Consider the following 16,971-nt stretch of genomic DNA (forward strand, 5'->3'; position numbering starts at 1 on the left):
TAGATATAAAACAAGGTTTTGTTCTAAAACACCATTATGGATCTCTAGTCAAGAAGCGTTTCATAGAAGGGACATGCCAGGAAAAGATAAATGGTTAATCTATCAAGAATTACTAGAAAATGTAAAGGGAAAATGTATAATGAAACAGAGAGAACAATTAATAGAAGAAGGATATAGTCTGCAATGGTTTGCATATTTATTTATTTTATTTATTTATTTATTTATTATTTCAATTTATATACCGCCCTTAGCAAAATAGCTCTCAGGGCGGTGAACAAACAATATTTACAATTGATGGAAACATATAAAATGGATAGGAAAATGTATGGTTTTGAAACAAGTAAATCTGAATTTGAATTATGTTTATGTACAAATGATGAACGTATAATTGCAAAAATGTACAAATTTTTGTTAAAAATGGAAATGGAGGAAGAACAGGTTAAAGAATGTATGGTGAAATGGGCTAAAAATTTTGGTTATAATATACAAATGGAACAATGGGAAAATATGTGGAAAATTTACATTATGTTATAACCTTAAAGAGAATTTTTATAAAATGATGTACCGTTGGTATATGACTCCAGAAAAGCTATCTAAAATGTATAATAATACCCCTAATATTTGTTGGAAATATAAACATCAAGAAGGATCATTCTATCATATGTGGTGGCTATGTAACCAGGTGAAAGTATTTTGGGCACAGATAGGGGGGGTGATACAAAAAATCCTAAAGATAAATATTCAATCAAAGCCAGAATTTTTTTTACTGGGCTTTATGGATAAACAATTAGAAAAGAAGTATGGAAGAATAATGTTATACACGATTACGGCAGCAAGATTGTTGTACGCGCAAAAGTGGAAGATGGAATCAGTACCTACAATGGAAGAATGGCTATTGAAATTAATGGATTTAGTAGAGATGGACAAATTGACATGTTTACTTAAAAAAAATCGATAGATATATTTCTCAAAGAGTGGAAGCCTCTCTTGGACTTTTTGCGAAAAGATCAAAATGAAATAATGATAATGGGATTTGACGATTAATCAAAATAATTAAGACAGTTTATGGAGGAAAGTGAGTTTGTAATGTATTAAGAGACAGGTTTGATACGTACATATTATATTTGTATAGCTGATCTACGACAAATCGGAAGTCAATAAATAAAAAATAAAAATAAAATAAATAAAAAAGAATTCTCCTAGAAATATATATTTTTTAAATTGTAATCTGTGATGTGGCATGGATTTTTATCATTTTTCCTTTCTAATTTACATTGTGTATTTTCCACCCTGAAATAACATATTTTAAATAAAAATATAATTATACAGCATTTACATTTTCTATTACAAAACTCCTGCTGGAAGTGCGGGATATAAATCAAATAATAGATAATAAATAATAATAAATACAAAACCCAAAATGCAGGGGAAACTGTAGATTTTGGTCAGCAAGATGTCTATTCCAATTCCTTATCCAAGGAATCTTGTTACAGAACAAAGAACACATATGTGAAGAAGCTGGAATCCTGTGGCAACTTAACAGCCTAAAGCCTTTTTTGTGCCATTATTTATTCATTTATTTATTTAGTATTTATTTCTTTATTTATTATTTTATTATTATTATTTGATTTATATTCTGCCCTTCCTCCCAACAGGAGCCCAGGAGCAGTCATGAGTTTTCATAGATGCATTTTCTAGATGCACCTTTTGTTTTTCCTTTTTTTAAATGATTAAATTATACATAACATGAAACATCTTATAGATATATATGCATATATAAGCAAGGAGTTGTATTCACCATCTAGTTAGAGACATATTAATTATTAATGCCACTTATACCATGAACAATAAATACCACTATTGAATATTGAATAAAAAACTTATTTATATACAGAACATTGTACCTATATTCACTAATAGGCAAAAAACCTTGCGGTTTAGGAACGTACCTATAGCAAACAGATATTTCTTTCAAACTTTAAAAAGTAAGAACTGTTGGAAGTGGGGAAAAAGCAACTCCTGCTTTTGTTCTTTTGTTTATGTTCCAGAAGGGTGATAGAGTTAGGGTCCTCCAAATGGCTAGGCTTCACTATCTTTACCTGTGATGCTCTGACTGACTTCCCTCTGTCAGAGACTGATGTGCTTAGGGAAGTTTATCTGCCCCTCTTCCTTCAGCCCTTTCTCTCTTCTCTTCTTTGACTGTCCGAGAGAGAGGAGACACCTTTGTCTCTGCTCTCTCTCTGTGGAACCATGAGGGCAACTCCCAAACCTGGGCATTATGCCTCCAACTTAGTTAGTTAGTTAGAACTAGGTATACCTTTCCTATCTACTATGTATTTCTGTAAATAAAGTAGCTTTTCTTATTTTACTAAGTCTTAAGTCAGTGATCTAAATGCAGGATAAAAGCCTGCTACTTGGGTAAATTTATTTATTTATTTATTTATTTATTTATTTAATTAGATTTATATACCGCCCGACTAGCATTAGCTCTCTGGACGGTGAACAACAGAATATAAAAATACAAAACATCTCAGATCTCATAATAAACACAGCATAAACATATATAAAACAAGAAATCAAAAACAATTACAACAAAATTTAAAACTAAAACGAGTTACATATTAAAACGCCATAGCAAAGAGGCAACTTAACCTGTCGCCGAGCATATATCCCACTGTTTGCCGTAAAATTTACTTCAAAATAAATATGCATAGAATTTAAAATATGAACAAGGAATAACTAGCAAAATGCCCACCAAACTGTGAAAATATGTTATGGAAACATGGCTATAAAAAAAGAGGACTATGCCTGAACTGGCAAGCAAGTGCCAGCCTCAATTCATACTACCTATGGGCTTTGCCCCACCTCTTCTCTTCCTTTCAAGTCCTCCTCTCATAACCCTTTTGCTTCCTTCATGCTTTTTTGGCCCCCTCCACTACCTCATCTCCTCCCCTTCACTCAGGCCTCTGCTGCCTAGGGTTGCCAGGTCTCCGGTTTTCTGCCGGAGTCTCCAGCAAAAGGGGGCCATCTCCGGCCTACGGCCATAGTTCCTTTAAAAAGGCTAATCTCCGGCTTTTGAGCGTGCCACTCAGCCACGCATGCGTGATTGACACACGCATGCGTGAAGGCTGTGGCTGGCCGCCTTCCTGCCCCGCCCTTTGTAATTGAGGGAGACTGCAGAGAGAGAGGAGGAGGAGTTGAGTTACCGCCGCTGCCCCCCCTGTGCAGCAGAGCCTGGACGCTCCCGTCGGCCACAGAAGTGAGGGTGGTGAGTGGAGGCCGTAGCCACGTGGCGCCGATGGGTGGGAGCGGCCACGATGGGGCTGAGGAGTCTGTGCGTGCGGTCGTTCCGAATCCGGTTGGGGGAAGAAGGCCGCTGGTGGAAGGAGCTGGTTTGAGGCCGGGTCGTTTGTAGGCCGTCGCACAGAGGGAGAGAGAGGGGGGGGAGAGAGATTTGTCTTGAGTCTGCTATATTTAGTGAAGCTTGAGTCTGCTGTATTTAGTGAGCAGCCTGCCAGCCTCAGCCGGTTCCCCTACTCCGGAAAGGAGCAGCGTGGTGCCGATGGGCGGGAGCGGCTGCAATGGGGCTGAGGAGTCTGTGCGTGCGGTCGTTCCGAATCCGGTTGGGGGAAGAAGGCCGCGGCGCTGGTGGAAGGAGCCGGTTTGAGGCCGGTCGTTTGTAGGCCGTCGCGCAGAGGGAGAGAGGGGGGGGAGAGAGAGAGATTTGTCTTGAGTCTGCTGTATTTAGTGAAGCAGGCGGCCGTCCTTTCCGGAGCAGGGGAACTGGCTGAGGCTGGCAGGCCGCTCACTAAATACAGCAGACTCAAGCTTCACTAAATATAGCTGACTCAAGACAAATCTCTCTCTCCCTCTCTCTCTCTCTCCCTCTGCGCGACAGCCTACAAATGACCCGGCCTCAAACCACCGGCTCCTTCCACCAGCGGCCTTCTTCCCGCAACCGGATTCGGAACGACCGCACACACAGACTCCTCAGCCCCATCGCGGCCGCTCCTGCCCATCGGCGCCACGCTGCTCCTTTCCGGAGCAGGGGAACCGGCTGAGGCTGGCAGGCCGCTCACTAAATACAGGAGACTCAAGCTTCACTAAGTATAGCAGACTCAAGAAAAATCTCTCTCCCCCCCCCCTCTCCCTCTGCGCGACGGCCTACAAACGACCCGGCCTCAAACCGGCTCCTTCCACCAGCGGCCTTCTTCCCGCAACCGGATTCAGAACGACCGCACGCACAGACTCCTCAGCCCCATCGCGGCCGCTCCCGCCCATCGGCGCCACGCTGCTCCTTTCCGGAGCAGGGGAACCGTCTGAGGCTAGCAACCGCTGCCGAGAGGGCGCCCATGCGGCATGGCAGCCTCAGAGCCAGTTCCCCTGCTGTGATAAATGAAGGTAAAAACGAATTGGACATTGTACTGATTTTAACTTAATAAAGATTAACATTTTTTAAAAAATGGATGCTCATTCCCAGGTTCATAAAACATGGGTTTATGAAGTCTCAAATGACTGTTCAAACTGACCTACTGCAACATCTATTCCTGGGTTCAGAATTCTAAGTTTTAAAAAGCTACACTGTAAATTCACAATATTACTACGAAATGACAAGGTGAAGCAAGTGGTGACCAGAGAGGGTGCCTTCTTAGTTGTGACACCCTCTTTATAGATCTTCCTCTCCAGATAAGTTTGCTTGGTAGCCAATATTACATTTTCTTATTTTCCCAGGCCTTTTAATGTATAATGTTGTATTTTTTTAATATGATGATGACTGGTTCTTGTACTTTACTTTGTTTTTGTAATGCACTCATCTCCATTCTTAAAATTTGTTCAACCTTGGCAGGCAGAAATTCCATTTGGTAACAGCAAGCTTTTAAACCTCGCTGGGTTTCACAAAGCAAAAATCAAAATGGAAAGGTAGAGTCAAGTAGCTTAACCAAATTTAAGAAATGTAGATATTAGATAATGGCTCCCTGTAAGCCTTTCCCATATTAAAATTCTTCGTAATATTTTAACCAGCAGGTTCCTTGCTGTTTGCTAAAACTGCTCATTAGGCCACAGCTGCTTTGAGAAGCTTTTACATTTAAGGCCCTGTCAACTAGAAGAGTGTTCATCAGTGCACAGATAAGTCTGGCCACAGTAGGAGATGACAGTTTTTTTCATGCCCCTCGAAATCTCTTAATTCCTGTCATTTTTTCTCCCCTCCTACAAAATCTCATTCTTGCAGGGGAAAAGACTTCATGCTGTAACTTGCTTAGCAAGTTCAGTTAATATCCATGACACTAAGAGAGTATTTGGATTAAAGGACTACAGCATACAGACGTTAGCAGAATTTTCCCACAGACTTAGGCTTTTAAATACCCCTTCCATCTCAGTATCTGTCCAAATTGATTAGGCTGTGGATTGAATCGTGGTATAGAATGAATGATTTTTTTTTGTAGTCTGTGGATCTTAATGCAAGATTCGGAGCTTACACTTCTGGATCTAATGATCTTCTGAAATGCAGATTACAAGTGAGAACACCCACCTGCCTGCTAAACAGCTAAAGGGATTATTGGAGACACCAATATGGGGAGCAGTAACATGGGTGCAGCAGTGTGCAGTCCTGGTGTTGTAACTCTGCTGCATTATTTGTTTGTAGTAACTTAATGCTACTGTAAAATTGGCACATTGATGCCTTTTGTGTAGGCATCTGCCACTGAACAATAGCAATGAGCAACCTATTAATATAGTTGTCCCCTCCCAAGGCTGGAACTGATCTGGAATGTAGTGGGGGCACTTTCTAAGGTGGAGGCCTCCTGGACTATAGTGCTTTCATGGGAGTCTCTTATGGGCTAGCAGATTAAAGCATGTATGTAGCAGCAGACATGGTTTGAATTGTGCCTTTTATTTGGGATAGTTAGTGCCATAAAACAGCTCTCTCATCCCTACAAACGTTACTTTTAGATAGTGCAGGCAAGAAGGCGTTGTTATGTGCCTTCAAGTCGATTACGACTTTTGGCGACCCTATGAATCAGCAACCTCCAAGAGCATCTGTCATGAACCACCCTGTTCAGATCTTGTAAGTTCAGGTCTGCGGCTTCCTTTACGGAATCAATCCGTCTCTTGTTTGGCCTTCCTCTTTTTCTACTCCCTTCTGTTTTTCCCAGCATTGTTGTCTTTTCTAGTGAATCACGTCTTCTCATTATGTGCCCAAAGTATGATAACCTCAGTTTCATCATTTTAGCTTCTAGTGATAGTTCTGGTTTAATTTGTTTAACATGGCTGCAACCATATCTACTCAGAAGTAAGTCCTATTGAGTTCTATGGGGCTTAGTTCTTTAATAAGCATGTTTACAGTTGCTGCCTTCAGGGGCATCCATCTGTGCTCCCATCTAACATCTCTGCAACACTAAGCTCCTTTCTTCCAATAATGGCCTGGCCTGAGGGTACGTAAACCCTTCTTGCCAGAAGCAAGTAAGCTAGATTAAATGTTCCCTAAAGGTGTTGAACTGTGACCTGGGAGACCAGGGTTTGAATACCCACACAGCCATGAAGCTCACTGGGTGACCTTGGGCCAGTCACTGCCTCTCAGACTCAGAGGAAGGCAATAGTAAACCACCTCTGTCTGAATACTGCTTACCATGAAGACCCTATCTGGGATCAACTTGAAGGCAGTCCATTTCCATTTTGCATCACCCTAAGCTTGTGAGAAAGAATGACCTTGTCACTTCAGATGGACCTAGGAACACCCTATTTTAGGTAAGATTTCTATTTTAATCTCTGATCAGATAATTTTTTTTGAATGGTATGCTACAAGCAACTGCGGTTGATACAATGTATCATGTTTAATGACTCACCAGGGCCCGCCCCGTGGCGTCACCAGGGCCCGCCCCGTGGCGTCACCAGGGCCCGCCCCGTGGCGTCACCAGGGCCCGCCCCGTGGCGTCACCAGGGCCCGCCCCGTGGCGTCACCAGGGCCCGCCCCGTGGCGTCACCAGGGCCCGCCCCGTGGCGTCACCAGGGCCCGCCCCGTGGCGTCACCAGGGCCCGCCCCGTGGCGTCACCAGGGCCCGCCCCGTGGCGTCACCAGGGCCCGCCCCGTGGCGTCACCAGGGCCCGCCCCGTGGCGTCACCAGGGCCCGCCCCGTGGCGTCACCAGGGCCCGCCCCGTGGCGTCACCAGGGCCCGCCCCGTGGCGTCACCAGGGCCCGCCCCGTGGCGTCACCAGGGCCCGCCCCGTGGCGTCACCAGGGCCCGCCCCGTGGCGTCACCAGGGCCCGCCCCGTGGCGTCACCAGGGCCCGCCCCGTGGCGTCACCAGGGCCCGCCCCGTGGCGTCACCAGGGCCCGCCCCGTGGCGTCACCAGGGCCCGCCCCGTGACGTCACCAGGGCCCGCCCCGTGACGTCACCAGGGCCCGCCCCGTGACGTCACCAGGGCCCGCCCCGTGACGTCACCAGGGCCCGCCCCGTGACGTCACCAGGGCCCGCCCCGTGACGTCACCAGGGCCCACCCCCATTTTCTCAGGTTTTTGGATGGCTCTGACCTGGCAACCCTACTGCTGCCCCCACCTTATCATAATTCCTTTGGTCCCTCTCCCCAAGTTCTCTCCTCCTTTTCTAGATTTTCATTCAGGTGCCTCTAGTCAATGGCTCCCCATTACTCAAATATAGATTAATACAATATTAACTATCATCAATTCGATGATCTTAAAATATCCTACATATTCAAAAAGCAATGCCAGGTGCACACGCGAATCTCAGACCGTTGACAATCGCTGCTAATATCTATACAAATTTACACAAGAACACCACCAACAAACAAAAAATGTAATTCTCCATCTTTGGAGATGGCAGGTGTTGCCACCACTCAACATATACTCAGAGGCACGTGTTACCAAATTCTTCCAAGCTACACAGGAAGTGGATTGGACTGTGAAAGACCAACCCAAATTGTGTTTGCATTTTGACCAATTTGTAGGGCAGTCCAATATCTCAGAGAGGAGTTCAGGTCTGCTGCTCCCCTGGTACATTCACTATAGCTACCCAATTTCCCTGCTTTTAAAAGTTTGATAGAAATATCTGTTGACTATAGCTACGTTCTTAAACCGCAAGGTTGTTTGCCTATTACTGAATTTCTCTGCTTTTTAATCCGGGAGGTAAGAAATGGGATCCTGTGCAAGTTTGCTGAGAATGGATTGATCATTTGCATGCTTATTGAGCTCAGTGGGATTTCCTCCCCTGCAATCATGCTTAGGATATGTGAAACTAACCACAGGGGATGGGGAGGGGAGGAGATGGATGGGAGCAGGCAGGAGGGGGAGGGCAGGTTTGATCATTTGCATGTTTATTGAGTTCTGTGGGATTTACTCCTGTACAATCACGCTTAGGATAGGTAAAACTGACCATGGGGAGGGAGGCGTGGAGTGGGAAGCAGAGGAGGAGGAAGGAAGAGGGGAGGAGGAAGGTAGAGGAGAGGGGAAAGGAAGGTCTGATCATTTGCGTGCTTATTCAGTTCAGTGGGATTTACTCCCATGCAGTCATGGCTAGGAGAGGTAAAACTGACTATGGGAGAGGAGGGGGAGGAGGGGAGAGTAGAGGGAAAGAGGAAGTGGGGGAGAAGGGAGCTGAAGGAGGGGGAGGGGAAGGAGGAAATTGTAAGGGGAGGGTGAAGGAGGGAATTGTAAGGGGAGGGGTGAAGGAAGGGAGGGGCAAATGAGAGGTGATGGGAAAGAGGAGGAGGGGAGGGCAGTTTCGATAATTTGCATGATTATTGAGTTCAGTGGGATTTACTTCTGTGCAATCATGCTTAGGATAGGTAAAACTAACCATGGAAGAGGAGGAGTGGAGGGGGAGGGCAGAGGGGAGGGGAAGGAGGAAGAGGAAGGAGGGAAGGGGATAGAAGGGAGGAGGAGGGGAGGGCAGGTTTGATCATTTGCATGCTTTTTGAGTTCAGTGGGATTTACTCCTGTGCAATCATGCTTACCATGGAAGAGAGGAGGGATGGGGAAGGGCAGAGGGGAGGGGGAGGAAGGAGAGGATTGGAAGGGGAGGGGGGAGGGGAGGGGCAAGAGGGATGGGATAGGAGGGAGGCAGAGGCGAGGGCAGGTTTGATCATTTGCATGCTTTTTGAGTTCAGTGGGATTTACTCCTGTACAATGACGCTTAGGATAGGTGAAACTGATCTGGGGAAGGGGCAGGGAGGGGAGGAAGTTGGATGGGTGAGCACTGGGCAGAGGGGAAGCCCCTCTCTTTTCTAAGGAAAACATTCTGAACAGTATTGTTCTTTTTCGGGGTTTCCCTCAACTTTTTATTCTACAGCAGGCACATGTAGCCTCCCACCCAAATTTAAACCAAAACTGTCCCTGGCCACATCCACACTTCCACATGACATTTCCTAGGATTCTTTGGGAGAAGCCATGACTGTCTCAAGTGAAATAAAGGTCTGGTGTGGGTATGGCCCCCTGATTAAGCAAGCCAAGCAGCTGTGAGTCAGAGTTCCTACTGAGCATGCCTGACACTATCATTGAGTTCAATGCTAAATTTCTTAAAATTGTTTAAAAATCAGGCAGGCATTTTTTTTTTAACTTTTAAACTGCAGAAGATGAAGGTCAGAGGATGGGGCAAGGTCAGTAATAGGATTACAGGTACTCTGTGCATATGGCTGATTTTTAATGAATTTCAACTAATTATGAGAACTCTGACAGAAAAAAGTCCAAAAGGGGTAGGGTCTTTTTCTCTCTTTTTACACTTTTAACTCTCACTTCTCTCTGACTGTTTTCTGTATTGCTATGAAAATTTAGAGGGTTGTTAAGCAAGTGTTTTTGACTTCAGGACTGTAAGTTTTGTATGGGTTTTTTTTTTAAATGACCTTATGGGAAGCATCAGAATGGCATGGGGGATATTTTGAATTTAACATTGCGGAATGCGAAAAATCCATGCTGACTATAGTATACAGCCACTCTTGTGGCTGTATAATTCAGATTATAAACCAATAATTTCTTTCCGCTATCAACCTTAATTTTTTACTGTACTCAATGAAAAATTTCCATCTTAATGTAAAGCTGCCAGGCCTCTGTTCCCCCCACCCCAACCTAATACACTGAGTCATCTTAGTCACTGCAGAGAATTCCCAAAGCTTTTCTGTCTACTCTTTCATGGATGGTGTACTAGTCAATCTCCAAATTTTTGCAAAAAGTAATCTGACAGCAGCCAACCAGAGACCATTTCTTTATGCTCTGATTTTACTGAACCTTCCAGATAGTTCAAAAGAAAAACAGCTGAGTGGAATTTCATAAACTAAGATTTCATAAACTAAATTTCCTTCCAACACTTTATTTTCTCACAATGTCACCACTGGTGATAAAACTCTCCTCATTGTTTCTGATGTTTCCAGTGAGTAACTAGATACTTCTTATTCATGTTTTGAACCGTGACAGGGGTGATATACTTGCCATCTTGAAGCAATTTCCTCTTATTTCCATATGCAAAGAGAATCTAGGAGCTTTTTTCTAGTGGTTATCCCAAATATTCAAAAGTATATTTTCTCCAATATTTTGAGCCCATTTTATTTGTTCCTGTTCTGTACTGTATTTATTTAATAATTGATCTATGCTTGCCAACATATTTTATTAGTCTTTGTTATTAACTACTCAAATTCCAAAATTTCTCTTATTTATTGATTAAATCCAAGATATTCTTGAGCGCAAGATCGGACTTGAAAAAAATCAAACCAAAGGGGACACCTTGCTATTTATTCTGAATCACTGGGTAAGAGATCATAGTGCTTTGTTGAACGAGCTTTAATTCTAAAAATATGTGTTTTCTGATTGAACAATCCATCTTAATATTTTCTACTCTATCCAGAATAGATTTCAAAGGTGATTGGTCCCAGGTCAGTAAAGACTTGTATCAGTCCCACATTTTTAGAAATTTGGTAGTAGGAAACTCTCTTCAATCTGCTGTGTTTGCATCTTATTTTCCCATAGGTTCCCATGTAGAGGTGAATTCACACCAAATCACATTCAAATATCAAAACCACAGAACGTGGATTCACTATCCAATTGATCAACCAATTTAAGCAATTTACGTTATACAACAGACATATATTTGGGACCTGTAGGCCTCCTCTTTTGTCTTCATACGAGATTTTAGCCTATATGTTGAGTTCAAGGATATGAGAAAAGACAGACATAGGTTGCAATCCAATACACACTTACCTGGGAGTAAGTCCCATTGAACCCAGTGGAACTTACTTCTGAGTAGACATTTATTATTATTATTATTATTATTACCCTTTCGGCCAAAGGCCCTCATGTATTGGATTGCAGCCTTAATGACTGAATCTGGTTAGGAAAGCTCAGTTCACCTTTTCCTGAGGGCTGGCAATATCCTAAGAAGCAAAGCAACATGGAACAGTTTTCCCTACCCTCCATTTAGTAAACTGCAAACAAATGGCTTCTGCTAATGCTATATAACAGGCTTTCTCTCAGTAGCTACATCTGCACCAACTTCCCTTTAGTTTTGTTGTTATGTGCCTTCAAGTCGATTACGACTTATGGCGACCCTATGAATCAGCAACCTCCAAGAGCATCTGTTATGAACCACCCTGTTCAGTTCTTCTAAGTTCAGGTCTGTGGCTTCCTTTATGGAATCAATCCATATTTTGCTTGGTCTTCCTCTTTTTCTACTCCTTTCTGTTTTTCGCAGCATTATTGTGTTTTCTAGTGAATTATGTCTTCTCATTATATGTCTAGAGCAGCCTTTCCCAACCTTTGGGTCCCCAGATGTTCCTGGACTACAGTTCCCATAATTCCTGACCATTGGCCATGCTGGCTGGGGCTGATGGGAGTTGTAGTCCAGCAACATCTGGGGAAACAAAGGTTGGGAAAGACTGGTCTAGAGTATGATAACCTCAGTTTCATCATTTTAGCTTCTAGTGATAGTTCTGGTTTAATTTGTTCTAACACGCAAATATTTGTCTTTTTGGGGGTCCATGGTATCCGCAAAGCTCTCCTCCAACAGCACATTTCAAATTAGTGGATAAGAATCTACTCTTATCTACTTTTTTCACTGTCCAACTTTCACATCTAACACAAAAATCTTGGAATTGGTTTGAGCTATAACAGATACTGAAATGCAAGAAACTCCCAAATTCCCAAAGACACCTTAAATATTTCATGGAAGTCTCTCTCACTGTAGACTTGTTGAAGAGCAAACTTGTGCCTAAGTTATTTTTAAAATGTGTGTGTGTGTGTCATTTGTCCCTATTTCCTTCAACAATTCAGTTTAGAGACCCCTGAAATATTCTAAACAAAAAGAAAAAGAAATATTTGACAATACCTGTTTTTTCTCTTTACCCTTGTTCTTAGAGACTCTGGAAAAAGTAACATCCCGGGCTGGAATCACAGAGATTTGATGCAATGGCATATTCATCACACCACTAATAAAGGATTGGTCCTCTTTCATAGATGAAGTTCCAGATATTAAGTGCACTATCTACCTTTGCTAAGCCATATACCTAAAACAAAACAAAATATTATGTCACAATTAAAGGGGATATAGCAGAATATTTATGGGAAAATCTATTTCCAATGTTTACATGCAACCCAGTAACTAAAGTTCTCTGGGTGTTTTACAAGTAAAAAATGAAAACCATGAAATATAAAATATAAAACAAAATAAAATTTAACACAGAATAAAACCAGCAGCAGAGAACATCTGTACATTTAAAAAGTACTAAAAATATTTACGATTGAAAAGTCAGGAGAAATTTTAAAAAGATTGTACTTTAAGCACCAGGCAAGTCTCTCTGGTGAGGTGTGCCATAAGTGGGATGACAATAAAAATACCCTCTCTCTAGCAGCAAGCTGGTGAACTTAATTTGGTAGAAGAACTCAGAGAAGGACCTCAGATCGGTAAAGTATACAGCGCGTGGCAGAATGGAATCCTTCAAGTAACCTAGCCTCAAGCCATTTAGGGCTTTAAAAGTTAACAGAATCACAGAGTTGGAATGGGCCTATAAGGCCATCAAGTCCAACCCCCTGCTGAATGCAGGAATCCAAATTAAAGCATCCCTGACAGGTGGCTGTCCAGATGCTTTGTGAATGCCTCCAGTGTTGAAGAGCCCACCACCTCCCTAGGTAATTGGTTCCATTGTCATACTGCTTTAACAGTTATGAGGTTTTTCCTGATGTTCAGTTGAAATCTGGCTTCCTGAAACTTGAGCCTATTATTCCATGTCCTCCACTCTGGGATGATCGAGAAGAGATCCCGGCTCTCCTCTGTGTGACTACCTTTCAAGTACTTGAAGAGTGCTATTGTATCTTCCCCAACTTCTCTTCTCAAGGCTAAACATGCCCAGTTCTTTCAGTTCTCTCCTCATAGGGCTTTGTTCCTAGTCCCCTGATCATCCTCGTTGCCCTCCTCTGAACCTGTTCCAGTTTGTCTGCATCCTTCTTAAAGTGCAGTGTCCAGAACTGGACACAGTACTTAAGATAAGGCCTAACCAATTCAGAATAGAGGGGAACCAATACCTCATATATTTTGGAAACTATACTTCTGTTAATGCAGCCTAATATAGCATTTGCCTTTTTTGCAGCCACATCCCACTGTTGGCTCATATTCAGCTTGTGATCAACAACAATCCCAAGATCCTTCTTGCATGTAGGATTGCTAAGCCAAGTATGCCCCATCTGACAACTGTACATTTGTTTTCTTTTTCCTACGTGTAGAAGTTTGCACTTATCCTTGTTAAATTTCATTCTGTTTTCAGTCCAGTGCTCCAGCCTGTCAAGATCCCTTTGAATTTTGTGTCTGTCTTCCAAGGTATCAGCTATCCCTCCCAATTTTGTATCATCTGTAAATTTGATGAGCATTCCCTGCACCTTCTCATCCAAGTCATCAATAAAAATGTTGAAGAGCACTGGGCCCAGGACCAAGCTTTGCGGTACCCCACTCATTACCCCCCCAAGTATGAGAAGGATCCATTGAGCAGCACTCTTTGAGTACAATTCTGTAGCCAACTATGGATCCACCTGATGGTTGTTCCATCCAGCCCACATTTAGCTATCTTTCTAATCAGAATACACATCTCTCTCCCCCTTTAGGATTCAGTTTAAAGCTCTCCTGTTGAATTTCTACATGCTGTGTCAAAACACATTCTTCCCAGTCCTTGTGAGGTGCAACTCATCACTTGCCAGCAGTCCATCTTCCAGGAAGCATAGCCCATGGTCCTAGAATCCAAGTATCTTGCTTCGGCATCACCTTCATAGCCACTCACTCACCTGGAGTATTTTTCTTTCCTTTTCCACTCCTCTTCTAAGTACTGGAAGGATGGATGAGAAAGCTATCTGGGCCCCAAAGTCCTTGGGCTTGCTTCCCAGGGCTTCAAAATCTGATATGATTTGTTTGTAGCTCCACTTGGCAGTATCATTCATGCCCACATGGATGAGAAGAAAGGGATATCTGTCAGTGGGCTTTATGAGCGATGGCAGCTCCTCCATCACATCTCTAATTCATCCTCCAAGGAGACAGCATATCTGGCAAGGCCATGGATCTTCTCGGCATACTTGGGTTTCAATCCCACGCAGTAGGGAGTCTCCCACCACTACTACTCTTTTCTTCTTGTTGTGGGGTGTGGTTTCATTGCCTCTGCTTGACTGAGCTTCAGCCTCTCGCTTGCTGTCATGTGGGATCTTCTTAATTCTTCCCCTGCAGACTGTCCTCCAGTCTCATCCTCAAGTGCTTGGAAGCGGTTCTGTAGTTCCACTGGTGATGGATGTCTTCTAGCTCTTCTGCTTACAACTCCTTTTCCATGGAGTTTCCTCCACTCATTGTTGCTCTCAACAACAGTCTCCTCTTCTGCTTCAACATGCTGTTGTTCTCTTGTAGTTCTCTTTGCTGTTGTTGTTCCAGTGTTCTATCTAAGAACTCTTCATCTTCTCTTATACTCTTCAGTGTGGTCACCCGCCGTTCCATCCCCTTCACTTTTTCTTCCAACAGCACCACCAGCTTGCACTTGTACACCATGTTGTTCTCAGGCAAGAATGCAAACATCGCACACACCTTGCAGTTCACAACCACTGGAGTGTCCTTCCCATCCATAGTCTCTACTGCCTTTTCTTTCTTTCTTTCTTTCTTTCTTTCTTTCTTTCTTTCTTTCTTTCTTTCTTTCTTTCTTTCTTTCTTTCTTTCTTTCTTTCTTTCTTTCTTTCTTTCTTTCTTTCTTTCTTTCTTTCTTTCTTTCTTTCTTTCTTTCTTTCTTTCTTGTTGTACTGGAATGGCCTGTGCTTTGTCCTGTCCTCCTTCAGGGTAAAAAGGAGAGTCCCACTGGTATGTGGTGCAGCGTACAAGGGGATAAAAAATTGGGACCTCTCCCTTGACCTCCCCCGCCAAACTCCTGTTAGCTCTCTCTGTTTGCTCTTTCTCAGAGAACTGGCTCGCTTGTATCTCCTCTGGACCAGGTGACACAACTCCCTCTGTTCTGCTCAGTTAGGAGTCAGGAAACAGAATGGATACAAGCAGTTTTAATCTGCACAGAAAGAGACTTGCAGCTGGTGCAAAACTGGCATAATAAAATTGTATCAAACAGTTCCTTTTAACAATCTTGATGCTATGTTTTGGACCAGCTGAAGTTTCCAGGCCATTTTCAAAACAGCTCCACGTATAAAAAGAGATAACAACATGTATACCAAAGTTATTTCTGTCTAGGTAAGTCAAAGCTGGTACATCAGCCTACACTGAAAAAGGTGCTACAAGCCACTCAAACCCTCAGTTCCTCTGCAAGTTCCTCCAGTAACAGGGTTCCAGTGATGAAGCACCCCAAACTACAAAGGTGAGTGCAACTCCTCCCAAAACAGGTTGAACACCACACAGCTGTGTTGGGTCAAGCCACCCAACATTGCCTCTATCTTATATGGATGGAATCTCAGTTTACTGCTTTCATCCAGTCCATCAGTGTACCCAGGCATTGATTCTGAACATGTATTGTCTCAGCTGGATTTGATTAGAAGGAACCATAGGGCTGGGTGTCATCTGCATATAGGTGGCATCTCTGTTCACATCTCCAGATTGATTTTCTTACTTTTATATCCCACCCAGCCAGACATCAATGGGGATTTTTTTAGATACAAACAGTACGCAAAATATATTTTTACAAATCTATAGGATTTATAATATTTTAATAATTTAATAGTGTAGTAGGCCAACTAAAAATCCTTTCCTTGGTCTACTGTCTTCCCTCTGCCTGTTACGCACATGTAGCCATGGTAACGACATGTATGGTACAGTTTGGCCCCATACGGTAAGATAAGGGGAACAGAACTGGTACTGAAAGTCTCTGTACTGCCCAAGGCCTGAGAAGGATTAACTTTGGAATGCAATTAACTCATAGTAGAAATGTGCTGGAATTAGATATTGTTTTAATGTGATTGGCTAGAAAATAATGTAGACAGCGTAACCCCTATGTAACAGCTATGTAATTCTTTCGTGCAAGTCCATGCTTGAGAAATGCTAATGTGCTTTGTCCTGAAATGTATAAAAATCCTAGGCAAACAGTGCCAGGTGCAGAGCTCCACCAACATCACTGGAGACTGACCATGCACTCATCACCAATAAAGGCCTAACTTTATTGTTAAGCCTATATCTTCAATTTCCTTAAGGACTCCTGGTCCAACGAATCCCAAAATTCCCTGTCAACATCCCCTCGCTACTGTAAGAAGTCACAGAGGGTGAGGGCAACAACATAGATCAGGGTTACTAACTAGTAGCCATCTAGATACTGCTGGTCTACAACCCTCATCAGCCTCAGCCTACATGACCAATGGTCAGGGATGATGGAAGTTATGGTTCAGCAATATCTGGAAGGTCACAGGTTAGGTACCCGTGACAGTTGTGGTCTACTGACAAACGTCTTGACCATGTCCTTGGGCCTCAACACCCGAGGCTGTAGATGCTTCTACTAATGGAACTGCATTAACTATGGAGTAC

At 43.1% G+C, this 16,971-nt stretch overlaps 1 protein-coding gene across 5 annotated transcripts in view; it reads right to left on the reverse strand.

Moving 5' to 3' along the window:
* The window catches only part of LOC133364609 (E3 ubiquitin-protein ligase MARCHF8-like), an 82,223-nt gene that overhangs the window by 47,414 nt on the left and 17,838 nt on the right, over positions 1-16,971 (reverse strand). For 4 of the 5 annotated variants that reach the window (XM_061585558.1, XM_061585557.1, XM_061585561.1 and 1 more), the window contains one exon: positions 12,325-12,502. In XM_061585558.1, the coding sequence (XP_061441542.1) occupies positions 12,325-12,450 (126 nt within the window). In that variant the 5' untranslated portion in view covers positions 12,451-12,502. Of the gene's footprint in view, positions 1-12,324; positions 12,503-14,267; positions 15,062-16,971 lie in introns of those variants that run through there. The other variant, XM_061585560.1, reaches the window with a different exon arrangement.

Source organism: Rhineura floridana, chromosome 1, assembly GCF_030035675.1.
Source record: "Rhineura floridana isolate rRhiFlo1 chromosome 1, rRhiFlo1.hap2, whole genome shotgun sequence".
In the NCBI taxonomy this organism is placed as follows: domain Eukaryota; kingdom Metazoa; phylum Chordata; class Lepidosauria; order Squamata; family Rhineuridae; genus Rhineura; species Rhineura floridana.